The sequence below is a fragment of the Pongo pygmaeus genome, chromosome 4 (assembly GCF_028885625.2).
Source record: "Pongo pygmaeus isolate AG05252 chromosome 4, NHGRI_mPonPyg2-v2.0_pri, whole genome shotgun sequence".
Taxonomy (NCBI): domain Eukaryota; kingdom Metazoa; phylum Chordata; class Mammalia; order Primates; family Hominidae; genus Pongo; species Pongo pygmaeus.
In genome coordinates this window covers 146,827,507-146,842,564 of record NC_072377.2, presented here as the reverse complement: position 1 = coordinate 146,842,564, position 15,058 = coordinate 146,827,507, and the positions used below count along the sequence as shown (strand labels likewise).

Sequence of the window (15,058 nt, the reverse complement as noted above, 5' to 3'; positions counted from 1 at the left end):
AAAAGAACGACGGCTCCTGGTGGAGCTTGAGCCAGTCCCAGCAATCACGGGTTAAGATCTTTTCCCGCCCCCCATTCATAAAAAAAGGAGGGCAGCGCATGCGCGCTCTGGGTCTGTTGTGCCCACCCATTCATAGAATCGCGAACGGCACGCGTGCGCACTGGCGCTCCCTTCCCTCCCATTCATAAAAAAGCCATTTTCCCAGGCAGTGGTTGCAACATCGCCGCGGAGGTAGCGAGCTGAGCTGACAGCGCGGAGCTGGCGCTGTGGAGCGCAGGGAGCCTTGCCGGTTCCTCCATCCGGCGTCTGCGAGTACAGCGGCAGCTAACCTGCTCCGGCTCCAGGATTTACACAGACGTGGGGCGATGCTTGTGACCCTGCAGCTCCTCAAAGTAAGTCCATGGCCGGTTTGGAGATCTGAAACTGCCCTGCTCTGAGCCGCGACGCGACTCCCCCCTTGGGCTGGGGCAAATGGTGCGCTATTTCTAGGCGCGCCTCAGTGTTCCTTCCCTCAGCCTGCGCCTCCTTGAGTCGCTGCGGTGCGCCGCAGCTCCCTGACGCCCTCGGCCCGGCCGGCACGGCGCCGGGGGTGTTCACAGCCTGGCACCGCCGTTTCCGACCCCTGGGCAATGCCAAGCCCGGCTTCCCCGCCCTCTGAGACTCGGGAAGCCCAGTGCGTGTCCCGGGAGTTTGTCTCTGGCCTGGCCTCTTTCCTTCTCCTGCCACCATCCTCCTCGAACGCTGGAACGGGCGTCTCTGGGCTTGGTCAGGAGCCACCGTTTGGGTCGGGGGGCGCCCTCGCTCTGGGCGGCTCGCCCACCTCCCAGCTCCGTGCCCACGGTGCCAGCTTTGCCGTGTATCTCCCAGCCCGCCGCAGCGGCCTATGCTCGACGTAGATTTTTCCTTTCTCTTCGGAGCCGTGACGGACTGAATTCCCTCCCCTTCTGCGTCTCCCTCGATGGTCAGCGAGGGGCTGGCTCAGAACTGGGCATTCCTACTCCCTCTCCTTGGCGAGGCAGTTCCTCGCCGTCTGACCTTTGCTCCGCTGCCGCATTTTATGCTATGCAGCTGCCTTGCAGTTGCCTTTTTCTCGCCTGGCCTCTGTAGGGCCTGAGGCTCCTCGGCCACCCTGTACCTCCCTATCCTCGGGCACCGAGCTGTGCCAGGCCCCGGAGCCCCCAGGCCGCGCTAGGGCTGCGGTGGGGGCTGAAGGTGCGTTTACATAACACCAGGCGTGTGGGAGCTGGAGGAAGAGGTTGCGAACGTAGGAGAGATAAGGCTCCTACTTTCCCTCCTTTCTTCTTGGTGGTACCAGGCTTGACATCACAGAGAAGAGGATAGAGACGGTATGTTCTGACAAATTCTGAATCGCCAAGACCCCGGGGACAGTGAGCTGGGTGAGGGTGGGTTTGGCTAGCCAGGGCAGCTGGAGCTTGGTTCCATCACTGGGTCCAAGGCTGTGCCCAGTTCCCCCTCCATGCAGACGATCAAAAAGCATTTAGACAGTAGCTGCTCTTGTGCAAGAAGACGGTTTCTCAATTTTCCTTGATTGGGGGCAGGGGGTTGTGGGCAGGAGAGGCAGGGGAGACAGAAAATGGTTGCATGGCTTATAGGGCTCAAGGATGGGCAAGAGAGGCGAAATGGGCTGGAGGAGCTAGATGGTAGGCAGAGCAGGGAGCTGCTGGCTGCCTCTTTCACCAGCTGCTGGAGGGGCATCCATATTGCCAAGGCCTCTGTGAGGGCAGGAGGCCGCCTTCTGGCGCAGCAAGGCTTAGGTACCCCCCAGCGTGGTTAGTGCTGGAAAGAAGAGTGTACAGTGGGGTGCCCAAACCTAGTGGCAGCCCCCTCTTTCCTGCCTCCAAATCAGTGGCGTGATTCTCTCCAGTTTTGGGAGAGGCCAGACACACTGGAGGCCAAAGAACTTGCAGAGGGGCGGGAGCAAGCACTTGTCTGTCTCTGTAGCTGACCGAGGCACTAACCTCCCTGACAAGTCCCTTGGGATTCAAAGCTAGAAGGTATAAGGCTCAGAGAAGTTGGGAACTGTGGGTTTATCAATCTCTTAATGAGCTCAGTCTGGCCTGAGGCCCTACCCAATATTGCACTGGTGGATTTCACAATGTTTGGAGTTCTCCAGATCTTCACACAAATGGAGCATAAACATCTCTGAAATTTTCAGCCTTTTTTTTTTTTTTTTTTTTTTTTTTTTTTTAGTGCAGGTGTCAGGAGAACTAGGAGAGGCAGGGCTGCAGTTAAAGATTTCTCTTTCTCTCTTCCTCTCTGTCTCCCAGAAGGGTGGGAAAGAACTAGTGGAGATGTCCAGTGTGAAATCACATTTCCTCTTTCCCATCCCTTGGGAGGGTTCTCACGTGCTGCCAGGCTCCAGCAAATCCTAATGTGGTGAACAGCACACACACTTACCAACCAAGCCGTGTGGCCAGTACGGGTGTAGGGTGGGGATTTTAGTAGCAGATTTCTGAAATCTCCATGGACAAATATTGGTTAGCTACAGTGAGCAGACTTTAAAGGCATCTGTTGGTTATCGGGAGTCACTCCCTTTCGGTGGAGTGTAAATGCCCTCTTGCCCTTAGCCCTCCTGCCCAGCCCCACGACCTTTCCAGATCACCCTCTGAAATGGCCTCATCTCACTAAAGCTTTAGTTGGGGCTGGTGGGAGGAGACAGAACACAGTAGGGCAGAGGCTGTGGACAGGTGGACATTTGGAGCTTACAGATGTCGTTTTCATTTATTTTTTATTTTTATTTTTTTTGAGACGGAGTCTTGCTCTGTCACCCAGGCTGGAGTGCAGTTGCGTGATCTTGGCTCACTGCAACCTCCGCCTCCCAGGTTCAAATGATGCTCCTGCCTCAGCCTCCCGAGTAGCTGGAATTACAGGTGTGCACCACCACACCCAGCTAATTTTTGTATTTTTAGTAGAGACAGGGTTTCACCATGTTGGCTAGTCTGGTCTCGAACTCCTGACCTCATGATCCGCCGGCCTTGGCCTCCCAAAGTGCTGGGATTACAGGCGTGAGCCACCACGCCCGGCCTCACATGTCATTTTTATCTGCCTCCTCCCAGAATTGGCGGAGAGATGTGGCTCTTTGGAAATCTGTCCTGCCCAGTTCACACCCACCCATGACCCCAGCCCCAACTTTGGTAAACCAAAGGTTTGGCTGACTTTCGTGAATAATAAATGAAAGCAGCCTTTCAGTGCCAAATTTGAAAATCAGTGATATAAAAGTTAAGAGAGGAATAAAACCCATTAATACTTCCAGAAGTGACCCTTGAGCTGTGTTGCTCTGGGATTTAATACTTTGGGACCATATGTGGGGATTCCAGTTTCCAGGGCTGAATGTCTCGTGGTTTGACATCTTCTAGCTCCCAGATTTGGGCCCCCACAGTGTTTTTCTGTCCTTGGGCTATCCTGTTAATGAGGGCCTGGTGTTGGTGCCAAGGAGGCCTAGGAAGGAGCCCTCCCTCTTTATTCAGAAAAGTCCAGTGTTTCTTGGAGAATCATAGTGTTCCATTTGGTTCTAAATCCACAATGTTTGTCATCTGGCCTCTACTTAGGTGGCAGTTCCCTTGTGATGACAACCTGGCTAAGGATTCTCGCCCAGGCCTCTGAATTTGGAGACAAAGTTGAAAATTTGGGGTTTTGTATGTAGACATGACAGAGTTTTTAAGGAAGGGAAATGGCTAGAGTGGAGAAGGTTCTATCTCATGGCCGACCTTATCTCCCTGAGAGGAGAAAGCAGTGACTCATTAGAATATATTTTTGCTCTTTCAAAAGAGCCAGGGGAAGGTGAATGAACAACTTTCAGAAAGCTGTATTGCCCCTTCCAGACCAAGCCAGGGGCCAGAACAGAGCAGATGTGTGACTAGGCAAACCTGCTAAGCATGGCCTTAGTTTCCCCATCTGCACAGTAGAGAAAATAAACTCCTCCCAAGGGGACAGAGGCCAGCAGAGCTGCTAGTGAGCGGCCAGGACTAGGGCCATGCTCATTGTTATTGTTGGGCTCTTAGGAGGAGGGCCTAGTTTTAAGGGTGCCCGCTTCCTGCACAGGAGGTGTGGGGTGTTGCATGATGTAAGAGGGAGGGTATTCTTGGCTCTCAGGGGTCTGGGGCCACCCTGCAGATCCGGACAGCTGACAAGGCTGGGGAATGTATCCGGGACATGTGGCTGGGCTTAAGAGGCTCCACAGTTCAGCTGTGATCACGATTGTTCTTTCCAAGGACAGGCCCCAGTCAGTGAAGGAAGCAAGGGCACAGGGGAGGGAGCACAGATGTGCTGGATCTGGCGGAGAAGGGAAGGGGCCCTTCGGGGCAGGTGGCCACTTGCAGAAGAGTGGTTTCCCTTGTCAGTAGTCCTTTTTCTGGTTGGGGGAAGGGGAAGTCATTTCCTGCTCCTGTCCCAGGAGTAAGCTAAAATCTATTATTGTAAGTTCATTTCTTGGTGGAGGGTAAGGAGACAAATAATAAGATCTTAGTGTCTGTGGGAGGAAGCCCTGCCCTAGGAGTCTAGGGTTCTGGTCCCACCCAGACCTGGACTTGGCCAGTAGTTCCCAAACTATGCCAGTGGTTAACAGGCTCCTTCTGACTCCTTCTTTACTGACTCTTGGCTTCTAATCCTTCTTTATGGGAATCTGAGCAGACAATTAAGGCGGTAATACAGTGAAGCAGAAACTCGAAGCTGATTAAATAGCCCAAAGCCCAAAGTCCAGCAAGATTCCCACCCTTCCGTGTGCTGGGGCTTTGGAGCTCAGCTGATGGGTTGTGAAAGAGAGAAGAGAAGAGGGTTGGGAACCGGTAACTAACTGGTGGTGGGATGAAGTGATGAAAAGCAACCGTTTTTTTTTTGTGATCTCTGACAGATTGTGGCCAGAGGTGAGATTCTTAGTGCTGGTGCTGGGGGTAGGGAGGTTGGGGAAGGAAGAAGGATTCACAGACAAATCCAGCTGCCCAAATGCTTTATTCTCCCACTGGGGCCATTCTCAACAGAGATTGTCTTTCTTTGTAGGGTATAGGGAGGGGCAAGTCCTCTGCTTCCCTTAGCATCCCTCCCCCTCTTTTTAAAGTCCTTTTAAAGCAATAAGTCATTATTTGGTTGTAGCTTAATTAGCTAAACTGGGATAGTGTCACAAAGAACCAAGCAATAGTGGTGGGCAGGCTCTCTGGCAGCCCAGAGACCTTTATTCTGAGTTGTTTAAAGGGTTAAACAACCTTCACTGAAAGAACCCGCTGAGACTGAATGGGGCAGTGCTCAAACTACCCATTCATTCACAGCCTCTTGCCAGTTTGTCATTAGCTGACCTGTAGCTTTCAAAGTACAACTGTCAGGTTTTCCCAATATTTCCCAACTCGCCTCCCTAGGGTAAGTCAAGGGGAGGGTGTGGGTGGGTGGGATTAGGCATCCTGCTCAATTGTGCGGACATTTAACATGCCTCTTGATTCTTTTCAGCCAGCCTGTATTGAGCGGTCTGCAGCCTGATGCTCAGCCCCCTCCCCACAGGTACAAATGCAGTGAGTGTCAGACTGGCTGGCTCTGGGCTCCCAGACCCGCCAAGCAGCAAATACAGTGTTGCGCGTGTTCTGGGGATTTTGATATCCTGCTGATTCAGTATTCTAGGACTCTCTGTGCCCTGGCTCCCTCCCTTCCTCACAGACCTGGGCCGGGGAGTCCCATCAATGAAGGTACCCTAGGGACCCTTAGGTTCAACTTGATAGGTGGGGAAGAGTAGATAGGTGGGGAGGAGTAGAGATTCCTTTCCATCCCAGGGTTTCCTTTTGGGGACTGCTTTGTAATAAACTCCTACAAGTGAAATCCATTCAACTATAAGAAAACTAAAAATGAAACCACTTTTAAGACGGGGGATGGCACATAACACTGAACTGGGAGTGAAGAGAACTTGAACTCTGAACCTTCCTTGAATGACAGAGATTACAAACCCCCACAGCCTTCACTCTCCACATTGAAAATTCCCCTCCCTGGGGTTCAGACTGATGTAAGCCCCATCTGGCTTTCCTTCCCTGTTGGTTGCATTGCAGAGCCCCAGGATGTTCTGATGATGTTCCGTGAGGGCTGGAGGAGTCCATGGTTGTGAAAGTGATGGCACTTTCATGCCTTTCCATAAATTCCCAGAGGTTATGGAGGGCTTTTGAAAGTCATTGTAAGTCAGGGCTGAGAGGTTAATATTTCAGCCTCTGAAGCCTCTGCTATCTTGGTTCAAATCCTGCTCTCGTCACTTGCTAGCTCTATGACCCTTTGTGCTTCCATTTTCTCTTCCGTAAAATGGGTTCTCTCTTGAAGTATGGTGAGGATTAAATGAGAAAATAAATCACTGAGGGCTTAGCACGGAGCCTGGCACCAAGAAATGTTTCGTAAATATTAGCCGCTTCCATAATTATTATTTATTATTATTAGAAGGTTGAGTGGAGGTAAAAGTCCCTTCCCTCTTGCCAGTTCATAAGAGTACCACCTAAACTTGATAGAGGTGCTTCTTTGGCTAAGTGGAGTGCTGGGTTTTTTTCTCTGTCCAGTGTCTTCCAAATTGGCCATCAGTCTCTTCCAAACTGCCTAAATGAGGCAAAGCCTCCTCTCTCCTATTTATATTATAAATCTCTTACTACCTTGCAGGGGAAGCAGGGAGCACATATTAAATTGCACTTAAGATTGTCAGCATTGCTCAGAGTGGAGGGTGGGTGTTTCTCAGTGAGTAGAGATTGATCTACCAAATCAACTGAGAGTTGTTTTTCCTTTTTCTTTCTTTTTTTTTTTACTTGATACACAGTCTTGTTCTGTCACCCAGGCTAGAGTGCAGTGGTGCGATATTGGCTCACAGCAACCTCCGCCTCCTGGGTTCAAGTGACTCTCCAGCCTCAGCCTCCCAAGTAACTGGGATTACAGGCACCTGCCACCATGCCTGGCTAATTTTTGTATTTTTAGTAGAGATGGGGGTTTCACCTTTCACCCTGTTGGTCAGGCTGTTCTTGAACTCCTGACCTCAAGTGATCTTCCTACCTTGGCTTCCCAAAAGGCTGAGATTACAGGCATGAGCCACTGCGCCAGGCCTTCTTTCTTTTTCTTTCTTTTTTTCTTTTTCTTTTTCTTTTTCTTTTTTTTTTTTTTTGAGACATCATTTAGCTGTGCTGAGGGGTTATTAAATAGGCAGCTTAGAAAATTGTTTTTCTTTGTCAGCCAAATGGGTCCCTGCTGTTGGGGGGTGAGGCCAGCAGTGGAACTCTGATTTGGTTTTTGCCGAGCTGGTGGTTGAAAGGAATCCTACTGCATTGGGGTTATAATAGGGAAGATACATTTTAGAATATGCCCAGTGGAGCCATCAGATGCTGCATCGTCCCCAGAGAGCCAAGTCATCGTGGGCCAAGCTCCCATCCCCATGTCTGGCCTCAACTGCAGGCCCAGATGTTGACAGCTGCCTCTGGAGGGTTATGGGAGCCTGTGAATGCCAACATCCCCATTGCCTGCAGCGGCTGCTCCCATCCTGGCTTCCTGGTGGGACTTTTCCATGAATTGGGGAATCTGCTTTCTGATTCCAAGGCCTATTAAAATTTCTGAGCATTGCCCATTTCTTTTGCTTTATCTGTAGGACATGGGCTATTTTTAAAGAACCTCACAAAAAAAAAAAAAAAAAAAAAAGTGAATCTGCTTAAGGAAAGGGAGTATTTTACTTTCTTCCACAGCATGACTAGACCCAATCCTGGTCCTGAGAGACAAAACCCAACTATGTGGGGCAATAGAAGCTTCAAACTGCTGCCTACATTGTGTTGGCAGGACCCTGAATATTCCTGACATGGGTTTCTGGAACAAGGGACTCATGTTATCATTGTCCAGGGGTGAGGGTTCTGGCTGGTGCTGGAGAATCTTACCCATGGCATTTTTTATTCTTAGGCTAAGTCACACCCTTTCCTCCAGGCAGCGTCCTCAGTGCTGGACCTTGGGCTTCTAACCCTGGCCTCTTGCCCCAAACTCATTTATTCTAGAAGCAAGGCCTTGGAACACCTATTGAGAATAAGTGGGCAGGCTGAGGTAGCATTCCCTGGAATTCCTACGTTGTCATCAGCCTGATCCTTGGAAAAAACTCCTCTCCATAGATGCTTACTTGCATTCCCTGTCTCCAGCCCTGACCACAGGATCTCCACGGGAGGCTGCTCTGGCAAGTGGCTACTCTTTGGTGGCAGACCTGCCAGACACTTAAGGTAAACTCTGCCACAAGGAAATCGCCAATTCAAAGGTGATGCTCTGGTTTCATCCGAAGAGAACATGCGGGCAGGCACTGCCACTAGGTAGGCTTTCTCCAAGACAGGAAAAACAAGGCGTGTAAAGAAATACCAGCATCCTTTTAAGTAGGCAGGGCCATGGGAGCAAAGCCAATAGTTGATGCCCTGCATGAATGGGAAATATCAGTTGACTGAGCATTGAACCTTGCAGAAAAGACTGGATGCTTTTTGGATTTAGCAGTGTAAGTGATATACACACTGGAGCCTCGTGGATAGCCCCCTTTTTATCCCCTTCATAAACTTTTATCTAGAGCTAGCTTTTTATTTTAGACAGGTTCTAGATAAACCTAACAGCAGAGGGGCAGGATCAGCTCTCCTAATTAGAACATCATTAGCATCTTGATGCAAATTTAGTAAATGCAAAAGCATTTACTAAAACCCCACCACATAATACATTAATCCAATGGCCTTTTCTTGGTTTTGTTTTAAAGACATCTTTCTCTTCTACCCTTCCTCCCCATTCCCTGGGGTTCTTAAGATTGGGGTGGAATCTTCCCAGAGTGTAATCTTTCCCTTGGATTCCAAATTGTATCCCCTTGAGCAGAGGTCTTGGCCTTCTGCTGCTATTTCTTTAAATTGATCTCCAGCAGAATTCCAAATGTAAAGGTCAGCAGGCAAGGAAATGGCACTTCTAATAGAAAACAATGTGCACTTTCTAAATTTGAACCAAGCCGTTTCCGCTCTTTGATTTAAGTGACTTCCTGGGGTTCCGTGTCAGGCACTGCAGTTGAATCTCTGGCTGGATTCCAACTTAAAATTGCACTCTCTCGGTGAAATTAGAAACTGATCCAGGGTTGGCTTAGCTATTCTAGTAAATAGCATTTAGGCTGAATGTTCAGCTCAGCACTTGGAAATGGGTGATGTGAGTGCCCCTCGAGAGGATTTCCCATCCAAGTTGTCAGAAGCTCACATACCCAGGGATTATTAGCCACTGCAGGTTGCTGCTCTTAAGAAGTGGTAGTAATAAGTTAATATCCTGGATGTTCAGGCATCAGATACAGCCCTTCTCTTGTGAATATCTGAAATAAAGGGCTTGTTTATCCAGCTGATAAACCCCATGGGAGCACCCAGAGCTGTCTGTGAGTTCACCACATTGTCCCCAGTGCCTGGCACAGTGCTTGGCAGGCAGTGCTTGTAAGTGCTCAGGAGATCTAAACTTATTCCCTGGGGTAGCGATAAATTGTTGCTGCATGCCAGGTAATATGCTAGGTAATAGATAGTATTTTCTTATTTAATCCTTGCAAGAGCCCATTTTACAGATGACAAAACCAAAATCTAAGGCATAGAGATGAAAGAACTCATTCGTAGCAATATTGCTAGGCCAAAGTGAGAATCAAATTTGAGTCTCGTTCCAGAGCCTGTGTTTACATCCACTGAGCTATGTGTCTTAAATAAGGAGCATGTTTCACAGTGACTAAGAGAATGAACTCAGGCTGCCCAGGTTTGAGTCCTGCTACTGATAGTTTTGGATAGTTTTGTGTGACTTTGGACAAATTAATTTGAACATGTCTTTTCTGTAAATAGAAAAGGGGGATAACAGTAATTACGTTTTAGGCTTATCATGAAGTCAATGACTTAATGTATATGGTGCTTAGGAGAGTACCTCTGTCTTAAGTGCTCAGTAGTATTATTTCCACCACTGACTTCTTGTCATTATTAATCATCTTAAGCTTGGGGAGTCACTGGAGAGTCCACAGAGGGATTTTAGTTCCTATGTCAATTGGGCGGCTCCCAAGGACCTGATGGGGGGTGAGGTATTGGCAGGCCACATACTGATGCCTGGAATCCATTCTCTCTTCCTTTTCCCCACCCCACCCCCAGGGCCCCTAGAAGCCTGTTTCTCCGTACAGTCCAGGACTTCCAGCCCCATGGAGCCCCCGATCCCACAGAGCGCCCCCTTGACTCCCAGCTCAGTCATGGTCCAGCCCCTTCTTGACAGCCGGATGTCCCACAGCCGGCTCCAGCACCCACTCACCATCCTACCCATTGACCAGATGAAGACCAGCCACGTGGAGAACGACTACATAGACAACCCTGGCCTGGCCCCCACCACCGGCCCAAAGCGGACCCGGGGCGGGGCCCCAGAGCTGGCCCCGACGCCCGCCCGCTGTGACCAGGACGTCACCCACCATTGGATCTCCTTCAGCGGGCGCCCCAGCTCTGTGAGCAGCAGCAGCAGCACATCCTCTGACCAGCGGCTCTTAGACCACATGGCACCACCACCCGTGGCCGACCAGGCCTCACCAAGGGCTGTGCGCATCCAGCCCAAGGTGGTCCACTGCAAGCCGCTGGACCTCAAGGGCCCGGCAGTCCCACCTGAGCTGGACAAGCACTTCTTGCTGTGCGAGGCCTGTGGGAAGTGTAAATGCAAGGAGTGTGCATCCCCCCGGACGTTGCCTTCCTGCTGGGTCTGCAACCAGGAGTGCCTGTGCTCAGCCCAGACCCTGGTCAACTATGGCACGTGCATGTGTCTGGTGCAGGGCATCTTCTACCACTGCACGAATGAGGACGATGAGGGCTCCTGCGCTGACCACCCCTGCTCCTGCTCCCGCTCCAACTGCTGTGCCCGCTGGTCCTTCATGGGTGCTCTCTCCGTGGTGCTGCCCTGCCTGCTCTGCTACCTGCCTGCCACCGGCTGCGTGAAGCTGGCCCAGCGTGGCTACGACCGTCTGCGCCGCCCTGGTTGCCGCTGCAAGCACACGAACAGCGTCATCTGCAAAGCAGCCAGCGGGGATGCCAAGACCAGCAGGCCCGACAAGCCTTTCTGACAGTTTCTGTGGAAGCTCCAGTGCTCTGCCTGGAAACCTGGTTCTCTTCTGACATCTAAGAAGACTGCAGCAAGGTCAGAGGTTTTAGCCTCCTGAGGCTGACCTTGCTAGTCTGCCCACTCCCTACCCCCAGCTTCGGAAAATAGAGACCACCACCATGTACCCTGTATTCCCCAAGATGATGAAGAAGCACTTTGGGGCTTTTTTTCAGGGTCCTGAAACTTTGTGTCAAACAGACAATGCAGGGGCAGGGTGTGGTTTGGGGGGAAATTTTTCTTTTTCAGAAGACAGAACACAGATGTGGACACATATCCGGAAACTGCAGCTGCTTGAATGCCTTCCCAGCCCCTCCTTCTCCCTCCCTCGCTCCGTCCCTCTCTCTCTCTCTCTCCCTCTTCCTCTTTTCCATCGTCTTTGGCTCTCACAGGAGCTAGCTGCCTGGGAGGAATTGTTAACTGAGTACCAGGGTACCTTTAAAGAAGACTCTTGGAGTCTTCTATACCTTCTTCTCCTCCCCCATCTCACTCCACCCCACTTTGTCCATGATGTCTTGGGGAAGGTGTAGAACACCCTAGCAGTTCCTACTGTATATACTTGGGAGCCACTGAGAACAGAGGACGGCCAGTGAGTCCAAGCCTCGTTCCTCCTTCTGCCTCCCCGGAGCCACAGGATGGATTTAGGAGCCACTGCTCAGTGCACTTATCCCTTCCAACTGCGTCAACTAACTCTCGGGGGTGTTCTGCTCACCACACCGTCCTTCGGTTCTTACTGAGTCACAGACTCGCCTGCCCACTACGTGTCCTGGGTTCTCTCTACTCAGATCCCTTCCAGAAACTTTATATGGGTAGAGGAAGCCAGGGCGGCAAATGCGAGACCAAATATCATTTTGCCAATGAGTCTGAGGCTGTGGTCTCTGGATCCAGTCATTATGTTTTTATAGAATAATTAAACCGGATGCTAACGGTGTTTTAAAAAATAATAATAAAACAACTTGTTTCCTTTTGGCCACCCCCAGGAAGGGCTGATTTCAAAATCTGGGGGCGAGCAACCTCAAGGAACACAATTTCCCTCCCTATCAACAAGAGGATTTTAACAGCAAAGAAGAGAGGCAGCACCTCCCATTGGCAGAATGACCGCTGAGCCAGGCTGGGTTTGGGTTTCTTCTCTTCTGATTCTGCTGCTCACTGTCATAGCCTTTTGTGTATAGTGATGTGTCTGTATCTTTAATGTAAATAGAGAGATGATGAAAAAAGAGTCTATTTTAGTGTTAAGAAGCCCCAGCAGGGGAGTCGGAAGAGCTTGGAAGAGCTGGGGAGAGGGTAGGGGAAAGGTTTTCCAGGGGCCACTGGGTTTGAGCCCTGCTTTTGTGCACAGCCACACCACCCTCTCCCGACAGCCTTCAAAGACGTAGCAACTCTTTCTCTCAAGGTGCTAAAGGACTCAGAAGGTGCAGCACGTCCAGTGGGTAGGTACTTGTTGCATGCAAAAACTGTAGTGTATCTGGTCCTTCCTCCCCAGCTGTTGTGTGGGGTTTTTGCTTTGTGTGGTATTTTGTTTCCCCTCTAATGAGAGGGCATGGCCTGAGTCAGAAGAGCTACCCCAGGTGAAACTGGAAATGCATAAGGCAGAGCGTCCGTAGCATTTCCAGTTTGTTCTGTATAGGAACAGAGGTGCCTCCGGGAAGGAGGCAGCGAGGTAGGTAGCTATGATAGGCAGGCACCTAATGCTTCTCAAGGACTTCTTTTTTCCTTCTTGAAGACTAGTAGTAACATCTTATGATTTAGAGTAAGTTAATTGTAACCATAGGTATTTATTGATTGGAGGAAGGGAGGGTCATATTATTTTCGGCTTTATTTATGTAACATTTGCTAGCTTGTAAAAGGCGAATGTGAAATACTGCATCTGCATTTTCCAAGGCTGATTCGTGTAGCTACCCTTGCCACAGTTGTGACAGATGTATGGATGTTCTTGAACATTTCAGAGGGAGTGGTAGAAAAAAAAAAAACACATTCAGCCAACCACTTATATGAATTGAATGTATCAGAAGTGTACTGAAGGGACTGGAGATGGTTTTCCTCAGATGAGGGGGCCCCAAAATTGATAGTGCACATCTGCACGCTTTCTGCGAGGCCTCAGAACTTTTCCCAGGGCCCCTCCCTCAAGTTGTCTCCATGGGAAACTTGACCCAGTGGCAAGTTGCACTTCAGTGATCTTGGTGGTCTACACACCCGTTCTGTGGAGAGTCAATTTACATAAGCTGTGTATACACACACACACACACACACCCCCCTACCCCACACTGACCGTCTACCGACAGAGACCCTATTTCCTGGCAAACAGCCTCCTGAACCCTGACTTTTTGTGTACATACTTGTAAACACGGATTTTTCTGGGTTTTGGTTTGCTTTTTCCTTTTTTCCCCTTGCCCCTGTTCTAGCTTGTTCTTCTTGATTTGCTTTCAACCTGCTTGATGGATGTCTGCAGAGTGCTCTCTAAGAGTCCACCTCAGTGCCCCGTGTGCTCAGTGGCCATGGGAAAGAGCGAAGGAACCATCCTTGGTTCTCCCAGCTTGGTTGTGTAGCAATCCCTCAGCATTGTTTTTCTCAGCTTCTTGGCAAAAATTAAAACAACAACAACAACAACAAAAAACACAAAAGGATAAACTGGCTTGCCTGTGGACCCTCCCCCGCTCTGGGGCCAGTCGAGAGCCACTGAGGGACCCAGCACTCAGAGACACGACACACATGTGTAGCTGCTTCTGGCTGAGTGTGTTTCCTGTCACCAATGGCCTGTTTGGCTGGACGATGCCTCGGCTTGACCTTTTTTGAAAAGTGCTGGTTAGTTCCCGCCCCTGGTAAACCTGGGGTAGGTGGGGGTTCTGCCTTAACTCGAGGGGCACCTGGGATCCAGGACGCTTCTAGGGGGCTCTGGCTGCCCGTGTTAATGAAGGACAGCACTTCCGCGAGCACCCTGGGAACTGGGTCTCGGGTAGCAAAGCCCTCCCAGAGAAAAGATGGGCACAACTAAGGCTTTCCTGAGCAGGAAGGGGGTGAAGACCAATCCCTTCCTTTGGTCCTTTGGTACGCACCCCCTCAGAGCTGAGATGGAAAACATGGCTAGTTCTTTCAGCCTTGTGGAGTCTGGCAGTCGCCATCATACCTCGAGTGAGGCCCAGCTAGATAATGACTTGTCCAAGATGGCACATGTGGAAAGTTGATCTGCACCAGAACCTGGATGACTGTCACCTTGAAGCATCCTGTTCTCCTTCTGTGCTGTCCCAGGAAGTGTCTGGCGGGCGTGGGCAGCACAGCTCTACACTGTACAATTCACTAGGGCATCCTGCGAGCCTCACTAGCCTTCTGGTTCATGCCTTTGACAAGCATTTTTGTGCTCCCTCTGCTTACTGTGACAGTCGATGATGAATCTTGCGTTGCCATTTTCTGCTGTGGGTAACTGCGTGCAGTGTCTTGCCTTGCTTTCTCTTCTCACTGTCCCACAGCTTGGTTTCATGTTACAAACAGAAAAGCTCGAGGCTCCCACCCCGCCACATCCCGACTTCCATTTCCCCCTCACTGTAGCCCATTTCCACCCCACCACAAAGTTGCCACAGAAGGTTTTCTTTGTATAGAATATTTATTTTGAAGCTCTATTTTAATAGTATTTATTTTAGAAAGTCTACTATTGTAAGAGTTCTTCTGTTTGTGAAGAAAAAAACAAGTTAAGAACTGAATGTACTGATTTAGAAAATATATATAAATATATATTGTTAAATCTACACAGGACTGCCGTTTCTGGTGTGTTTGTGTGTCTACTTCCCTGACCTCTTCACCCAGCAAGGCCTCAAGTTTGAGAATAAGCAGCCACTGAAAGGGGAAGAGAAGATAGGGATTCCTGGGCTGGGCAATCCCTTCTCCCCGCTCTAGGACGACCGTAGAACCATCGGAGGAAAGCTGCTCTTCATTATGAAGCCGAATACTGCAAGGAGCTGCTAGAGCC

At 50.1% G+C, this 15,058-nt stretch overlaps 1 protein-coding gene across 4 annotated transcripts; it reads left to right on the top strand.

Annotated features, from left to right (window-relative positions):
- The first annotated feature begins 128 nt into the window (after positions 1-128).
- SPRY4 (sprouty RTK signaling antagonist 4) lies at positions 129-14,837 on the top strand. Of its 4 annotated transcripts, XM_063665589.1 has the most exons (3): positions 129-392; positions 8,136-8,213; positions 10,116-14,837. In XM_063665589.1, the coding sequence occupies exon 3, from the start codon at positions 10,163-10,165 to the stop codon at positions 11,060-11,062; it is 900 nt and encodes a 299-aa protein (XP_063521659.1). In that variant the 5' UTR covers positions 129-392; positions 8,136-8,213; positions 10,116-10,162; the 3' UTR covers positions 11,063-14,837. The 4 variants fall into 4 exon arrangements, with proteins under 4 accessions (XP_063521659.1, XP_054344636.1, XP_063521658.1 ...); XM_054488661.2 differs by lacking the exon at positions 8,136-8,213 and having other exon boundaries at positions 130-392; XM_063665588.1 differs by lacking the exons at positions 129-392; positions 8,136-8,213 and adding an exon at positions 5,472-5,508.
- The last annotated feature ends 221 nt before the right edge of the window (positions 14,838-15,058 follow it).

What these genes read in the sequence shown, in the direction of transcription:
- SPRY4 (XM_063665588.1), top strand. Translation starts at nt 5,487, where the DNA reads ATGCTCAGCCCCCTCCCCACAG. An exon ending in GCTCAGCCCCCTCCCCACAG is followed by an intron (nt 5,509 to 10,115) that starts GTACAAATGCAG and finishes CCCCACCCCCAG; the next exon opens with GGCCCCTAGAAGCCTGTTTC.